General features: G+C 40.8%; 1 protein-coding gene across 2 annotated transcripts in view; it reads right to left on the bottom strand.

The window, feature by feature from the left end:
• Positions 1-11,203: 11,203 nt before the first annotated feature.
• The window catches only part of coq7 (coenzyme Q7 homolog, ubiquinone (yeast)), a 48,219-nt gene continuing 40,655 nt past the window's right edge, over positions 11,204-18,767 (bottom strand). For both annotated transcript variants that reach the window (XM_063202275.1, XM_063202268.1), the window contains 6 exons: positions 18,690-18,767; positions 18,258-18,372; positions 16,964-17,103; positions 15,769-15,837; positions 14,493-14,600; positions 11,204-14,240 (listed from right to left, as the gene is read on the bottom strand). The exon at positions 18,690-18,767 is cut by the window's right edge and continues 104 nt beyond it. In XM_063202275.1, coding sequence (XP_063058345.1) covers positions 14,523-14,600; positions 15,769-15,837; positions 16,964-17,103; positions 18,258-18,372; positions 18,690-18,767 — 480 coding nt within the window. In that variant the 3' untranslated portion in view covers positions 11,204-14,240; positions 14,493-14,522. The remainder of the gene's footprint in view (positions 14,241-14,492; positions 14,601-15,768; positions 15,838-16,963; positions 17,104-18,257; positions 18,373-18,689) is intronic.

Here is an 18,767-nt window from a genome sequence, read left to right as displayed (position 1 = left end):
GCGCCTGTACGCACACACACAAAAACACTCTGAACAATTTCAGGAGTTTGAAGCAGATCCAAGTCTTTACATGATGATGTGTTGTTCAGATGAGCTCATCTTCGATATGGTACTGCAACCAAGTACTTTGTACGTCTAATGCCATACCAATCTATTGGGGGAGATGTGAAACCTTAAAGGACAAGTGCACCATTTTGAACATCAAGCCCATGTTCTGAGTTCTGAGTCCCCCTCACCGTTTATTTGATATTTGCTACTGTCTCTGTTATTTGGATAATTTGGATTTTGTCTCAACTGATTATAGAATGGCCGTCTATGGGCATGTCCAAATCTGTTATTAAAACCCTAAACATTTGTTTTCAAGAATATGCAACTCAGCGATTGTTCAGAGGTATTCAATGATGTTCCATAACAATTTTTGTAGTGAAACATTGTTTCTGTCATGTTTTATGTAACATTTTGTAAATACATAATACATACATAAATAATTTCTTTCATTCACAAAATGGCAAATAAAAACTGACAGAAGCCATGTTTTGCCTTCAAACTCGTTGGGGAATGCCATTGAACACCCTTAACCACTTAGTGAGACACACTTTCGAAAACAAATGTTTAGGGGGGGTTTGAATAACATATTTGCACATGCCCATAGACGGCCATTGTAAAGGCAATTGAGACAAAATCCAAATTAGCCAAATAACAGTGACAACAGCAAGCATTCAAATACCTGTGAGGGGGACTCTAAAACAGTGCAGACCACTTAGAGAATGGGCTTGATGTTCAAAGTAGTGCACTTGTCCTTTAAGATTTGAATGACAAAAGATGAATACTCAAAGCATCATGAAATGCAGAAAAAAATCCAAAGTGCTTGTAGAAAAACTCAGACGTTGTAGATGTTGAAGGTGCTCTTTGGTGTGGGGGAAAACAAAGATGTAAAATAAAGAGGGAGTCCAAGGCACTCTTCCAAAAAGTATAAAAAGCCTTCATTTTTACAACATGGCTATTTTAAAGTTAAAAACATAGACTGGGCGGACACCTGCTTTTTATATTTTTAAAGCTATGTTATAATAAAAGGCTTTTTATACTTTTGGATAAGAACTGAGGAGTGCCTTGGACTCCATCCTTTTTGATACTCAGGGATTCCTCAGAGGGTCTTTCCAAGATCAAACTTTGTGCGCACGCAATTCCTTATTGCCATGAAAAGGAAGGGCAGGGCCCTGCCGTGGCCAACTGGTGGGGCACTCGTCTGCCGTGCGGCTGACCTAGGTTCGATTCCCGGCCCGGGTCCTTTGCCGGCCTTTCCCAGTCTTTCTCTCCCCACTCGATTCCTGTCGCCACCTTCACTGTCCTGTCATGGATAAAGTGAATAAGACCCCCCCAAGAAAGAAAAGGAAGGGCGGACATCTGCCTAGGAAGCAAGTTTCTTAAAGGTTGAAAGAGATGACCCTAGTCTTGTAACACATTCTGGTGGCTTTGTCCACCATTGAGGGATACTGAATGACGGGGAACATTTTTGACTGGGATGGCCTTGTGTGTGAGTAGATGGCAAGAATAGACTGTTTGTGTCATTCATTTTCAATGGGGTTTCATTTCTGGTGATTTAGAATTAAACTGGTGAGTTAGCGCCAAAACGTGGCATGGAAATCTACAGGGTATATTGAAGAGTGAAGTGTGGGACACCAGGTCAGCAAACAAGAACAGCTGACAGCAAAACATCAAGGATATCTGGGCTTCCATAACTCCCATGCACTGTTTCTGCCATTGACTTCAATGTTAAACGCATCATGGCCGTTATTAAGACAGAGAGAGTCCTAACCAAGTATTGAACATTGCATGTTATGTAGAAAGTACCAAATTTCAACTGATTTGATGTGCACTGATGTGAAACGAATTTTGATGAAGAAAATTGTGATTTTATTACAATATTCTAATGATGCGAATTCCCCAATTCATGGGTTTTTTGAGCTGGAAGGCCAAAATATGTAAAAAGAAAAAATTGAATGATTGGAATAGTTAAACAACTGGACCATGCATCTACAATCCATGACAGTTTAACATTATTGATGGAATTATGGAAATAAATCAACTTTTTCATGCTATTCTAATAAAGTGGCCTGGAGCTGTATACCACTGATTCTTGAGAAAGCGGCTAAAACATGTCTCAGCAATAAACTGCCAATTCTGTTGAAAATAAACTACATTTTCATGAACAAAATCAATCCAGGTAAAGACCCAGGGGTCTGTTACACAAATGCACAGTCGTTTGAAATATTTAAGTGTAATTTTATTACTTTCCATGGCTATAAACCTGCCCACACCCTGTAAAAACAGCTGTCCCAAGGACAGACATCATCATTTCAATTGACTTAAAATGTAAAAATCACTGATATTATTGAATAATATCACCATGATGTGAAAGTCCATATTGAAGTGGTTCTGCAGATATGCACATAGTGCGTGTAAAGCAATATTTACTACTATTTTCTGATTGCTCAAAGTGTGTCCAGCATATTAGTCACCACCGTCAGATTTTTTTTAAAAAGACAATAAAATCAGGTATGCACAAGGTCATTGTCATTACTTAGGACCCCTTTTCAAACCTTTAGCTATACTGAATACTTCACCATCGCTGAAGCTCCTGTAAGTTTACTAATTTCTCCTCAATTTGTTAATTTGTTTGGACACTGGTACTGTCCCAACCATAAACTGTCAACACCGTTGGGGGTTTTAATAGTATTATGTTACATTAATGTTAATTATATATACTTTTTCAGAAGCGGCATGAAGCCCCTAAGAAACAGACCGAAAACGAAGTGGCTAATGTGAGCAAAAAATGCATAATATGTAAAAGAGTGTTTTTTTGTCTCACACCGTCAGATGTCACCACCGTCAGATTTTGTTCCGCTCATCATCTTGTTCCATATTTTACTAAATTGTGCTGGTTAATGAAACATTACCAGACATGTTAGTAATAATTGTGACCCAAACTTATACTCTACTTATACACAAAACCTGACGGTGATGACATCTGATGTAGTTCACAAAAAAGCATGTGTTTTACATGTTTTTGACAAGTTTTAAGAATATGCTTCCAATAAGTATCTACAATTATGTTGAATTGTAAAAGTAATTCACTTAAATACAGTAAATATATATTTTTTACTTCTAATTCTGTCTGACGCTGGTGACAAAACCAAGAAAGAGCCCATTTTATGAAAAATATAAAACATGGGGAGCTTGGCCAATACATTCACTGCACAACCAAGACCTTCATCTATGATAATACACCTCTATATTTTGGATTTGAACAACTTAAAACCGGTTTATGCCACATTTTCAATAATCTAGGCCTACTTCCTAGAGTATCTACAATGAAGAAAAAACACATGCACAAACATACTGTGCACACACAAAAAATAAAATGTTTATGCTATATGTCATTGACTTAAGAGGGCTATTTGTTTTGCTAAATGTAGGTAATAATTAGGTCACTTTCACCACCTTCAGATTACTGTCACCACCATCAGTTCTTAAGTCACCACCGTAAGAAGGAGTTTTGGACATTTTAAATGAATGTCCTTACAAGATTTTCCTTTGGAGTTGTTGAATCATCAAAGTAATAGCAAATTAAAGCCTACACGAATATTTGTGAAATTACAAAAAAATGTTTGATCTATTTAGGCATTAAGTAAGCATTGTCTGACAGCACATATTTTTAAATTAGAACACATGAAGCAGTATTAAAATAGAATGAAAGTGAATTTTCAACATTTAAAGGCATATGTGTGAACCAAAAAACACACACAATCACTTAAAAACTCCAGATATATATGCAACCAAATCAATACACTTTTTATTGCTTTTAATTGTGTCTGACGGTGTTGACAAAAAACAAGGTATGATCGGAGAAAAACCTGATTTCTGAAAAAAATTCAAAATGGGGAGATTGGCCTTGTGCATTTCTGAAAAGCCAAGACCTTTGTCTACGAGGATATACCATATTATTTTGTAATTCACTTAGGTTTTTTCTTTCAAGATTACAACCTGTTTTAGCCACTTTCTCAAGAATCAGTGATACACGTGTTGAATCTTTGTTTGGAGTGGTGTGTGTTCATGCCCAATATATAATGGCTATCAGCCAATCACAATCAAGAACCATATCTCACAGTGTTAGATTGATTGATCTGATATCACCAAGTATTTACTGATCCAGGATCAACATCAAAGTTGTTGGTCCAGGATCAATGTTACAGGTGACCAATCAGGGATCATTTTTAATTGATGATGTCATTGGCCTGAGGCATGAAAAATTCTAATTTCCCTCTCCTTTTACCATCGGGCCCATTTTGAGCCTGCAGGACCCTGCATTAGAGGGGACTCACTACTCACTGACAGACAGAGCTCCACACATTTTGATGACTGCTTCAGAAACACTTACTTTCTCTAAGCAAAGGTAAGATTAATCAAAACATTAAAAAACAATGTAATTACCTTCACATAAGGGAGGCAATGAGGGAATGAAGCACATGAGGCAATACAAGTAGTCAGATACTGAGCAGCAAATTATTGGCTGTTTTCTGTATCAGTCTGTATCAGTCTTGCAATGCTTTTAAGTACTTTTATTTAATTTAACATTCATTTGCTCCCAAAATATCCACGAAAGTAATTGAAACTTAAAAAAATTGCCGGATCAATTCTGGAACTTGCCACATTGAATTGGATCGTCCATGTCCCGCATTGGATTGCATCGCTGAATCGATCATTGTTGACACCACTACTAGCTACAGTATAATATGAATTGTGGTGGGTTAAAAATACCTTAAATAAATAATATGCTTAGGGTGTGTTTCTTGAAAGCTTACTTGTTAGCCAGTTAGCAACTTGAGTAGTTCCAATGGGCTAACATAGTTATCAACTATGGTAGCTAACATAGCTAACAAATAGCTAATATAGTTGCTTGCATGGTTAGCAACTATGGCTTAGGGGAAATACACACCTGAAGTCAATTGTTTGAATGCATGACATTCATGCAAGACCATTTTTTTTTATTTTTACCAGTCCAGGACAGAGCATATGAGCTTAGCCATGCAATTTTAGCTCTTCAATTGCTGCCATTGTTTGTGTTACTGATCACAGTGATCCAGGACCATTGTTCATTTTACAGCTCACAGTGATCCAGGACCATTGTTTTTGTTACTGCTCACAGTGATCCAGGATCATTATAAATTTTACCGCTCTCACAATGATCCAGGACCATTATTTATTTTACCGCTCACAGCGATCCCGGAACATTTTTCATTTCACTGCTCACAGTGATCCAACAGTTTATTTCGACAATCACAGTGATCCAGGATATGGCCCGACCGATTATCGGCCGCACCGATATATTGGGCCGATACTTAGCATTTTTGGGATATCGTATCGGCCATACTTTCAATAAATTTCCACCGATAAGTTTGTATAACTTTCACAACCAATTTTGCAGCCGTTTCGCTCTGAAAGCGTCCTCTATTCTGTTCTCCCTACTTTGAGTTCATTCCTGAGAGCATTGCCCCGCCCGTCACAGCACCTGATTGGTTTGGTACACGGAATACAACCAATCAACAAGGCTGCGAACGGTTTCAAGGTGGCCGCGGCACGCACGTGGGTGGGCGGGGTGGATACTGTTTCAAGGTGGCAGCATTTAGCTCTGGCAGCTCACCACGTAACCCACAGCAGAATGACACCTCAGGCTCACTGAAACGGGTGTCCACAAAGTAATCTCAGCATAGTGTACAGTACATTTTAAACCCCTACATGGAAACGTGATCGTGTCTGTAGTCCTACACGAGAGGTGGACTGAAAGCCATGGTCAATGAGGACCAAATACAACGTGTTTGCGTTTGTTCCTGAAGCTAATTATGGGTTAGTGCTTGCGAGCCTGCTAGCTAGGTAGCCTGTCGGTGTGAAAGCCTGTCTTGTCCCGTAATAACTGTTACACAGCATATTAGCACAGATTGACCAAAGTTTATTTTGCCAATCACAGTGATCCAGGACCATTGTTTATTTACTGTTCACAGCGATGCAGGATCATTGTTCATTTTACCGCTCACAGTGATACAGGACCATTGTTTATGTTACTGCTCACAGTGATCCAGGATCATTATTCATTTTACCACTCTCAAAATGATCCAGGACTATTATTTATATTACCGCTCACTGCGATCCAGGATCATTTTTCATTTCACTGCTCACAGTGATCCAGGACCATTGTTTATTTGCATTCACAGTGATCCTGGACCATTGTTGATCTTACCACTCATAGCGATCCAGGACCAGTGTTAATTTATTGTTCAAAACGATCCAGGACCAGAGTTTATTTGTTACTCACGGAGATCCAGGACCATTGTTTATGCTACTGCTCACAGTGATCCCGGACCATTGTTCATTTTACATTGTTCATTTACCATTTTTCATTTTAGCGCTCTCACAATGATCCTGGACGGTTATTCATTTTACTACTCACAGCGTTCCAGGACCATTTTTCATTTCACTGATCGCAGTGATCCAGGACTATTATTTATTTCACTAATAACAGTGATCCAAGACCATTGCTACACACACTCACAGCCCTAGGCCTAGATTATTTGGACCCAAGGTTACGTTAATGGGTTATTCTATTATTCTATGTCAAATTTCATTAAGCTTCTCCTGTGCTAAATGCAAAACGTGCATTTAGGGTTGATATTATGACAAATTGAGTCATCACCACATATGGTGATTCACAGCTGATTGTATCGCATGTATGGGATTAGATCATGTTGAGCCCAGGACTGACATCTCAGACCATCATATTCTTTAAATGGCTTCATTCTTTAGTTGTGAAGTTGAACAGAAGTGTACCCAGCAAACACTTGTTTTTTGGAACTATGATTTTGATGCTGTTGAACGAACACATCAGTAAATCTCCAAAATTCTTTACCTCTAAAATTCCATCTTGTTCTCTAAAACTCAGTAGTATTGAAATATGTGAAACAATTAACCATTGCCTTACTGAAGGAAGACAATGGAGAACTGATGTGAGACTCACTCACCTTTCATTCATATAGGAAAACTGATGCCAACCACCTGGCATGCAGTTTTGCACCCGTGACGTTCCTGATTTTCGGCAATACTGCCCAGAAATGCAGTTCACTGAAGGCCAGGTAACTGGACGGGATGATAGCATACTGAATGCAGACACAAAAAGAGATCATGCCTTCAGAAGATAGTTGAAAAAAGGAGAGTAAAGTCAAATAAAAAGCTTTTAACATTTCTTTTAGTATATGGCATGTTATGTGTGTGTGTGTGTGTGGGGGGGCAGGTTCCTGTGTACTCTTACAATGCTAATGTACTTAAAGAAACACTAACTCTACTTAGGTTCTGCACTTGTTGTTCTGTATATTTCCTGTGCACTTTGTATATGCTAGTGTTGCTGGCTATGATTATGTCCTGATTATGTCAAGATTGATTTGCTTTTCTTTCCCTAAAGGTGCACTGTATAGAATGGTGGCCAGAATGGGTACTGCAACTGTATGCTGCTCATTGAAATGGTGCTGCCTATTACCAAATTTGATCTTTTCCTGAATACTTACTAAATAATAAACCAATATTTACTAGTAAAACCAAAGCACTGTAAGTTTTGCAGCTAAAAATGTCTATTTCTGTTAATTCAAAATGGCGAACCATGGAGAAGATCCCCCTTCTCATGAATGAAAAGTGCAATTTTCCAGTCATAATGAATACTTAGAATTTGGTGGTGGTGCTACGTATTCATGAAAAAGGTAACATTTGTTAATGGGCAGCATGAATTCTGGACATACACTAATAAAAAATATTACATAATGTACCTTTAAGCACAGGCCAGCCAGGACACCTGACATGGCTGACGCATCGCGGACATTCCCGAAGTTGTTACTCTGCAAACCACAAAGCAGCAGCAGAGCTGCACCCCTCGTCTCTCCTTTCCACCGCTCACCTCTCTTCCCCTCTTTTCTCCTCTCTGCATTGCACCCTTCTCCTCTCCTCACCTCTCTTCCTCTCTTTTCCCTTCTGTATGTCGCACCCTTGCCCTCTCATCGTGTTGCACCCTTCTCCTCTCCTCTCCTCTCCTCTCCTCTGTGTTGCACCCTTCTCCTCTCCTCTCCTCTCCTCCCCTCTCCTGTGTTGCACCCTTCTCCTCTCCTCTCCTCTCCTCTCCTCTCCTCTCCTCTCCTCTCCTCTCCTCTCCTTTCAGAACTTGGCCAAACCGTGACGGGGCGGATGAATGGTGAGCAGATGAGAGGAGAAGTTCATTCTTGGGGAAGCAGACGGGATAAACATGACTGTGTGGTTATACTGTGCAGGTATTACAAAAGACAAAGTATAACAAAGATGATTAGAAAGATAGAGGCCGAGAAGGAAAAAAATAAAACTGTAGCGCAACAGAGCATTGTGTACTATGTTGTGGACTATGACCGTTTGGAATTTTTTTATTTTTTTTTAAACATCTGTATGCATGCTTATGCTTCCAGCAAACACCCTTGATGTGCTATAAATATTCAACAACATTGAGAAATTTAGCAGTGCATTAGGATCTGAAATAATAATATAAAACAGTTTTACTGCACAATAGTTGCCATAAATTAGCTTATTCTTGCTTCTTTGCTTATTCACTGACATATGTATTGCATGCAATAACAAGGACATAATATAAAAGTCCTGTTTCATAGTCTGTATCTCCATGCACTAGGCTGACCTTGACGGCGTGCAGCGTCAAGTGAAAAGTTATTGGAAGTCAGTCTTGCCCATGTGAGGAGGAGGGGAGGAGGGGGGGGTTGTGTGTGTCAATAAATCACAACAGGCCCCATACGGGTGAGGTCAACCATGTGCATCATGTGCCGCCTGTCTCTCAAGCTGAAGCAGGAGACAGGAGGCAGGAGGCAAGCAAACTAGGCAACTGTCCAGGGCACCCAGTTGAAGGGGGGTGTTAGCCAGGCCATGCCCTCCTAGTGACGCAACACCTTCGGCGCTGCTGCTAGTCAGGCCAAGAGCAATGTATATATCGTTTCTGATCTCCTGAAAAATCGGGAACTCCTCCTACTTTGTCAGGAAGTCAGCAGCAAACCAAGGGAGGCAGGTCAACCATGCCGTTTGGGAAATGTAAATTGTTATGCTCTTGGTCAGACCAAGTCACGAAGAGATTTGAAAGTCGATGATAATCAGGCTAGGGGAGGGTAACAGGGAAGCCGACAGGGGGGGACAAAAGGGTCAGTTGTCCCGGGCCTAGGGAGACAGGGGGCTCCAAAATTGAGTTTTCATTACATTGCATGTATTGAATAGGGGGGCCTTTCAGATGACTTTGTCCTGGGCCCAGCAAAAGATGTCAGCCGCACTGGGTGATGAGTGGTTGTGTACTTGAATTAAAATCACAACTATGACAACTTTGTGAGTGAAGCAAAACCTAAAAGTCCCTAAAGTCAACAATGACCAAAAGGTGCAATGATGCTGCTGCCAAAATCTCTTCTCAAGGTGCCTATCCACCAATCGTTTGAGGAGAAAAAGGGCCCTCAAGTCTCTTGATTTATTCCCAATAACATCCAAAAGGTTATGCAACACCAGCAGACAATTAGCAAACAGCGATACCTTTTGGGATTTGGAGTAGACCTATGTATTTTTTTTATGTAAACAAAGTCTGACCCCATTAGAATAGCTCAGATCTCGGAAAGGGCTGAGCCGAAAAATGTGGCCTCACCGGGTACTGACAAGTCATGGGTAGCGTGAGCAATAGAACAGCATATTGAAATTGGCAGAAATTCTCTTCAAGTCCTACAGCCTAGCCTCTACTCAAACCAATCAGCCATGCGCCTGCTGATGTCTGCAAAGGCTTAAGAACACATAGCTGTTTAAGACTACTAACGCCATTTATTCTGCTGATTTTGGCAAAGGGTTGTTTCAGTCGTTTAAGAAATCTATTAAATCAATCAATCGAATTAAAGGGACAGTTTGGTCAATTTCAACATGCAGTGGTATTGCTCACGCTACCCTTGACTTGTCAGTACCTGGTGATGCCACATTTTTCGGCTCAGCCCTTTCCGAGATATGAGCAATTCTAATGGCGGCAGCGTTTGTTTACATTTTTAAAAAATGAAACATAGGCCAACTCCAAATATTTTCCCAAAAGGTACTGCTGTTTGCTAGTTGTCTGCTGATGTTTTATAACCTTTTGGATGTTTTTGGGAATAAATAAAAATGTTTTTTTGAAATGTAAACAAAGAGCTGCCCCCATTACAATGACCAGGATCTCGGAAACGGCTGAAGAAGAAGAAAAAAAAAATCTCAGGCACTGACAAGTCCAGGGTAGTGTGAGCATTACAACTGCATGTTGAAATTGACCAAACTGTCCCTTTAATATAGCATATTATCATTCTCTGTTGTAAATCAATGTGCTAGAGAAAGAAAAAAAATATGGACAGTACTACCTAAAGAAAATGTAAATGCATAAGATTACAGTTCATACCAACTCAACAAGTTAATAATCTAATCCAGGTGAAAATAATGCTGTTTTTTATTCCTTTTTAAAATAAGACACTGTGGAGGCAAATCTAATTTCAAGCCCGGCTCCAGCGTTTGGCAGCATGATGTCTTAATGCCATGTTATGTTATACTGGTGTGAACATGTTTCATGGACGTTTGGGAGATGCACTACTGCTGTGACCATGTTTTATAGACGTAGGCTACGTATACGATATGTTACATCTGCTACACTTACGTACGTCACCATGTTTCTAGACGGTTTAACACATGTACGTACATACTATACTTGGGTGCAGGGCCGTTAACAGCTTTGACTGGGCCCAGGACAAAGTCATCTGATTACCCCCCCATTCCCCTCCCAATTCAAACAATGGAGACCCAATCCTGGGCCCCTTGTTTCCCTAGGCCCGGGACAACATACATAGGTGAGCATGTTTCATGGATGCTTGAGAGATGTACTGTTTGTGTAGACAGGATTCAGTCATGTAAAGACACATCAGTGGGAGTATTTCACAGATGTGCACATGGACATGTGTGAAAATGTTTGATTGACATAAAACATAAATATTCTAGCCATTAAATAGCGTAGAGAAAGAGTATAGAAGCTTTGTAAAAGGTTATTCTTGGTATTACATATTTTTGTCTCTTGAATATTCGATATTTAAAATGGTTGTTGCAAACAACATAAATGAAAATGATCTGATGTGAACAAAAACTAAACAATTACATCAGCACAGTATTAAGCAACATCAGAATGTTTATTCATCTTTAAAAAAAAAAACGCACACACACATCTTCGTCATATCATTCTAATATTCAATCACATGTTCTTCGCAGACCCATAAATATTTCACTTGAGAAGCATCTTAGTCAACAAAAGTCTGACCGGTGCAGAATTTATCTCCGGCCCGCAGTCATATCCCGCAGAGACAGGCTGAGAGTTGTCACAACTACTGCCAAGAAACAATTTGATCTGCATCCGAAAGGTTTTATGCCTCGTGTAGATTTACTATACGGGCAGCGGGCTTGAAATTCACAGCCGTGATTTTTCACAGAACCCTGACTTGGATGAACCCCCCTCTTTCCTGGTTCATCGTGTTTCTCACATTCGTGTTGCAATTTTGGGTAGGGTGATAAATTAACCGATTCCAGTTAGAGTCGACTAAGGAAGAGTAGAAGCACATTTTTGTTAAAGCAGGTGTTTGTCACTTCATAATAACAATAATAATAAAAAATAAATAAAAATAAAGAACTGTATTGGGATGTTTACAAAGTTGTACAGCATGTGCTGTTGAATATCTAAGTAGATTGTGTAATTATTCAGAAGTTTATTTAGAGCAGTTTATGCTGCCCATTCACAAAATCCAAATATTTGTCATGAATATACGACCACCATCAATTTGTAAGCGTTCATCCCAGCCTGGAAATTAAACTTTGAAATTCACCCATACATGAACAGATGGCTGAAAGTTAAAGTCTGGTCAGACAAATCAATATTAATTTTAAGTAGGCCTAGATATTTATAAATGTGTGAATGAGCAGCACAACTTATGGAAATAAAGTACCAGAAAATATCACACACTAGACCTTTAATGATTTTGTCATGCTAGCGAGCCTTACACAAACCAAACATAAGACCCCCTCAATTAAGTGGCTGAAGTTCAACACCGTTTTTTACGGCGCGCGGGTATTAACACCTAGATAGCTACATAGTCATCACTCATGTTTTCATCTTAACGGTAATTTTGTCACCCAACACGGTGCCAAAAATGCATTTGTTACACTTGTTGCTTTTTTTAAAGGCTTGCATCACGCTATGAAGCTGTCAACACTATTAATTTAGAGCGGCTATCTCCAGTGTGGGGTCAATTTATAGCCGCTCGGCTCGCCTCACAGCATCATCTCTGAGGCCTTTTGGACGGCTTAATGATCCACACATCACACAAGACAACATGTTGAAAGTCACATGGTTGGCCAATGAGCTTTTGAGCATTGTCAACCCACCCCATGACTATAGAGCACACACACACACACAAATAAAAGGTGTTGTGACTATGACTGTAGGAATGTTATATTAAAGCAAGTTGTGTTTAAAGAAAAACGGTGGGGCTTGCAATGCTATATTGCGAAGATTAAGTTGTAATGCTGACATAAAAAAAAAAGACAAGACAGTCAGGCAAAAAACAAAGTGGTGAAATTATAAAGAAGCGATGTTGCGCTACATGCTGACAAAAACAGACAGAAGGCCAAAAAAAAAACATATTGTTGCCTTTAGCCAATCACTGTGGCCATATTTATTTTGTTTATAGGACTCGGCTGTATTCATAGAAACGGTGGGGCTTGCAACGTTTAAGTTGTGGAGATTAAGTTATAACGCTGACATTTAAAACAATCAGCAGATAAAAATACACACCCACAAAACATATTGTTGCCTGTAAGTAATTACTCACTGTGGCCATATTTTATTTATGGAGCTCTCTTTGGGTCTAATCAAACACCACCAACTGCAACATATTCACAGATTAACAGCTTGTAAAAGGGAATCAGTTAATCGCATAAACACATCTAATTTTGGCCATCATTCCCTAACACAACCCCCCTTGTGGCTTATATGGGTCATTTCTCGCTTTGATCATGAGCCCAGCCGAACATGTACATGTAAAGCTTAGACCATCTGAACATTAAACCTTAGAGCATCCGAACATTAAAGTTGAGCGTATCACGGCCTTCCGATTATAATTTATAGACTGTTTTGCAAGAGTAATAAAAAGGAGGGGGTTGATTTAGTAGGCCACAGTGAGTCAGTGTTTATATTTGTATGGAATGATGCCTGCAAGTTTCGCTGGGGCTTTTTTGCATCACAACATCTTCATTCAGCGCCAGGCTCCCTCCTCATAACTTTTTGTAGATGGTAAAAAAAAAAATGATTTAAATGACACGTAAACCAAATCGTGTGTCACTTTCGCAACATCGTCAAGACGGACGGTGTCAAATTGTGACGATGTTAGTTACAGGAGATCCTTTATAAATCAATGTCCAGATGCAAGTCGACGTGGATGATGACTGTGACCTTCTATCCCCCCCACCGCCTTTTGAGAATGCAGAGATGGTCGGTGGGCTGGGCCCTAGTACACACGGGACTCTTCGATCATTTTAGTAGTTTTGACCATGTAGGGGGTGCCGGTGACACTGCTATTTCTGGCAACTGGAGCACCCGTACGCATTACGTACGTACACACAAACATACTCAAACGCAAAACACACACACACACACGCACACACAAACACACACACTGACTTACTCGCTCTCTCTTGACCTCTCACACACACGCACACTTACTGCTTGCTCACTTTTTAGGGTCTGATCTGACACGTAACCCTCAAGAGTTTAAAAACATGGCGGTGACTTCATCCCGGGAAAAATAGCGCAGGCTTGTAAGGCCAGGACAGCGGCCCAGCCTCCAGGGACGCCGCAACACTGGCGGAGCTTACAGGTCAATCCATCAAACTCCCAGGCCCCCAGGTCTGGGCGGCTGAACAGAGCACTGCACCGTAGAGTAGAGTAGAGTAGAGTAGAGCAGTGTAGCGTAGCGTAGCTGAGCCTCCTGCACGTGCACCGCGTCTGTTCACCACAAGAGGGCTCCATTTCTCCACACTTAACACTCACAGGATGATTCTCAAGAGGCATCTGAATCTGGCTGCTGGCCCTATTTGTGGAACACAGAAATCAGTTGGATAAATTGATAGATCCTTTATAGTACTGACGGTGAAAAAAAAATCAACTGCACAACCAAACATGAATACAAGAAAAACATCCCCAACATTGAACACCACATGAATCTGCTTGCAAGTATCAAAAACACATAATCAGAATGTGACACTTCAAAATGCATGGCAAATTCCTTTGGGTTGGTAGTAAGTGTATGTAAAGCAGCTTAAGTATGAGTACCGGTACTTACTGTTGAATTGTGAGGGACTAACAGCTGCCCTTAGATACGCTCCGAAGCATAGATTGCTGCCTTACATCCGATTTGAATTGCTGCCTTCAGAAGCTGGTATCCTGGTAACTAGAATAACAAGACTGAGTAAGAATACTTATGAATGGGCGCTTTCTCAATGCCCAGTGTTCTAGCTTTGCTAGGATGTGAATCGCCCAGTGATTGGATAGTCTTTGGTGAACTCTGTGGAGTACCCATTCACCAGGGCCAGGCATTTTAAGTCCTAGCAAGGCTAGAACACTTGACATTGAGAAGTGGGCATTGATAAGACCATGACTGCTACAGCTACATCTGGTAGTCATGGCATTGATGGAGACTCTACTGTTTGTGATACTGTTATTCCTTTCCAAACATGCGTCTTTCTCTCCACAACATGGCATCATATCAGAGCGTTGAGATAACACATCGACTTGAACAGCCTATCGCAGTGTTTCTGAAATTTTTTCAGACTGAGGACCACTTTGTCCCCCTCAAAAAATGTTCAAGGACCACCTGTCAACAGAATTACTGTTGATGGTTGCTAATTTGACACTGCTAATTTTAATGCAGATCACTCCCTTTTTTCACATTACAAGCCTGTCTTATCGTGGTGAAAATATGACTTCAGTTATGTTTAGCTTTGTAATAATGTTACAAATACAGCCAACTGCTTCGAAAAGTAGAGATCTCCTCACGGACCACCTGAGCTCTGTCGCGGACCACCAGTGGTCCCAGAACCACCAGTGGTCCCAGGACCACACTTTGATAATCACTGGTCTATCGCGTTTGTACATCATCACGTTACATGTTAACTCGTGCTCAGCAACGCTCTGTGACAGGTTAGGTTTAGGCATGCTTTTGATCAGGGCACAGTTTAGCCATTTCACTTGATTGTTTCACTGTCCTTGGCAAAATTAAAGCAGCAAAAATGTTGCTTTACTGACATGTTGGAGTTAGGCATGGTTTTGGTTGGGGAACAGCAGAGCATTTTCCACGTTTAGCAGTGCAACCAACCGTAGCACCAATCAATCCCTTTCCATCTACAAGAATTAAGTGTGTCGTATTGTTGGATTACAACACTCATCTGTGCTGATCACACACTATTGCACACGTGTACAGCGATAGCAACAGAAACAAACAGATTGAATCATGCACACATGCAGGTGCACGTCATGTGCATACAAGCACACGTGTATGCATTGTGCATACAAGCACATGTGTATGCATTATGCAAGACCACAGACATCCGTATGCTTACCGATTCTGCCTCCTGCTCCAGGCCTATGTCATGATGATCCATCTCTTCATCGCGAAATTTGGAGATGAGCTGTTTGGAAACAAAAAACAAAAAATGTCCAATTATATTATATTACATTACACTTAGCTGACACTTTCACCCAAAGCCACTTACAGATATTATTTACAGGGTATTGGATACAGTCCCTGGAGCGATGTAGGTTAGGTGCCTTGCTCAAGGGCACTTCAGCCATGGGCGGAGGTGTAGGGAGAGGTAAGTGTGGGATTTGAACTTGCAACCCTCTGAAGTTAAGGCCACCTTCTTAACCATTAAGCCACGGTTACCCCACTCTATCGTGGTAGACAAATCAATGCATACAAAAAGTGACCTCTCTTTAGTCAACCCTTCTAATGCAAATTACATATTCTTGATCAAGTGTCAGCAAACAAATAATCCAGTAGTCCAATTAATATAGTTTGAGGAAGGATGGTGCTATCCTTGATATGTTTGTGGAGGTGCTCTTCTATAGAAAATATTAATGACCAAAATGAGTTAGCCAAGGCACTCTTAAAAATCTTTTATGAAGAGGCTTAATGATACTAGATTATGTTAAATTAGCCAACATGTATAGGCCATATGTCAGTCTCTATCAAAGTGGCAGCCTTACTTGGCATGTTGTACATGTACATGTCGTGTCCTATCTTTATGCTTACCAGTAGTTTAAATGCACATTGGAGACTGGTCAAACGCAATTTCAATCTTCTGTCTTAACCCTATTACATATACTTTTGACAAGGTTCACTGACTTTTGACATTGGGTGAATTCAGGTAAATGGGGTCACTTTTTCTCATGTATGTGAGCTGCATATTCAAAATCACAGTTTTAAGTCAAAGTCAAAGCGTACTTTATGGTCAAAAATCTATGTAGTGGAAAGAGTAGAAGTCTGCACACTGTAGCTCCGCTTTGAAAATGTATTCAGGTCATACAACGTTTCGACCCAACAGGGTCTTCATCAGGCATGTTGACATTTTCAAAGCGGAGCTACAGTGTGCGGACTTCTACTCTTTCCACTGTCAGATGCGCCTTTGTCCAGCACCTGGCCTCAGAGAGGTGGGATGTGCATACTCTTACTCTCATGAAGATTTTACAAAAATCTATGTAACCGCTGTTAGCAGCACAGAAGATTGAAGTAGGAGTAGATAGTGGCCTCCATACCTGCAGGAGCTCAGTGTACCTGTCAGGGTCGATCTCCATGAGTGCCCTGATCTGGCTGTTGTAGTGCTCGGAGATGCTCTCCTCCACAGCCACCGTGCAGGCCATGGCTCCCGCCTTACCCAGCAGGGCAGTGGAGGCCCCTAAAGTGGAGAAGGAGAAGAGAAACAAGTCATTATATCCCACCTTACCCAACAGGGCAGTGGAGGCCCCTGAGGAGGAATGGAATAGAGCAGAGGAGAAGAACTTAATTACTGATCCAAATTAAGGTGCCCAGCGGGATACATACAATGCATGTGTAAAAACAGGTACACAGATTCTACATACAGAAACGTATTACTCATTATTGGCAAACATCTGTATGCACATACATTCATTTGCACACATGTAATATGCAGGGCTCTAAATAAACACCCGTCAAATGCAGGTGAAATGTCATTTGGGATTGAATAAGTAATAATATGCATTGCACATATCCAAATTGGATGTGTCACCCTAACAATGGCATGGACTGCATTTGTAGCATTCCAGCTAAAGCTGTGTAATTGATGTCAGATGCTGTATAGTGCAACATTGACATAGCCCCCGGAGCTGAATGACGCAGCTTTAGGCTCATGAATTTGGATAAAAAAAAATAAAATAAAAAAAACTATAGAGCTGAATGATGAGACACATGTTCTATTGCAAGAGGATGGTCTTATCTTTCATTCAAATACAATTATCTTCTTGTTTTGTGCTTTAGAGGCTGATAGATTTTGATTTGTATAAGCTGAGAGTATCTTTCCCCAAAACTAACTTTGGTATAAAACAAACTTTTTTGCAGTTGTTTCAGGCATCAAAGGGTTAGGCTAATATAGGGTGACCAGACGTCCCGGTTTGGAGTTGTGTGTCCCATGTCCCGAGCAAACTCTCTCGGGACACAAATATGTCCCGGTTTTGGCCACCCACTACATTACGCCATGTCTATCAGGGTAAATATATGGAAAATATTACATGTTTACCTGCCACAATTAATGGCAGCCAGCGCTTGTATAGAAAGTCTGAAGGAGTCAGTTGCAATTTGTCATTCCGACCTCTAAAATTGCTTAGAATGCAGGAAATTGCATCTAAAAAAGATTTATTTATTTTTTCCTGGGGGAGGACTCCCCAGACCCGCCCGCCAAATATTGTCCTTCAGTCACGCACGAAGGGTCCCGGTTTTAGACTACAAAAATCTTGTCACCCTAGGCTAATAGAGAGTGCTGTGTGAATAAACAAGGTAGTGCATGTCAGTATTTAGTGGGATTCTGTCAGTTACCAAGCACGAAGCCAGCGACGTTCCAGAGGGGTAGAAGTGCTGTTGGTCGGACCCTGTTCTCACCCAGGATTTCATTGAATTTCTGCAGGTGTACTTTCTCTTGATCCCACATGTGCTGAAAATGTAAACACAGCCTAATTGTGACTATAGGTTCAAGCATTCACAGTACAGCTCTTCATTGCATGGTAACAACAGGGCCAAACAAGGTTGCTCTGTCTGATGCATCGTTTGCATATATGTGTGTGTGTGTACAGTACATAGTTTACTGTGTACAATGCATGTCTATTTGTGGCTCCCCCTCATTTTAGCTCATGTCTTGCCAGGACTTCGACCACATAGGTAAACAGTCCCACCCACCACCTCACTCTCCACCACAATTGCACAAAAGTCATGCAACGACGTGACAAGACTGAACATGAAGTGGCAAAATACCTGAATCAGGGGTCGGGATTGCGACCTTCCTAGTACAGCCATCTGCCCAGCGTAGATGCGGTTTGCACCGTATTCACC

Source organism: Engraulis encrasicolus, chromosome 1, assembly GCF_034702125.1.
Source record: "Engraulis encrasicolus isolate BLACKSEA-1 chromosome 1, IST_EnEncr_1.0, whole genome shotgun sequence".
Classification (NCBI taxonomy): domain Eukaryota; kingdom Metazoa; phylum Chordata; class Actinopteri; order Clupeiformes; family Engraulidae; genus Engraulis; species Engraulis encrasicolus.
Note: the sequence above shows the minus strand (reverse complement) of the source record. Positions and strands in the feature narration are given on the sequence as shown.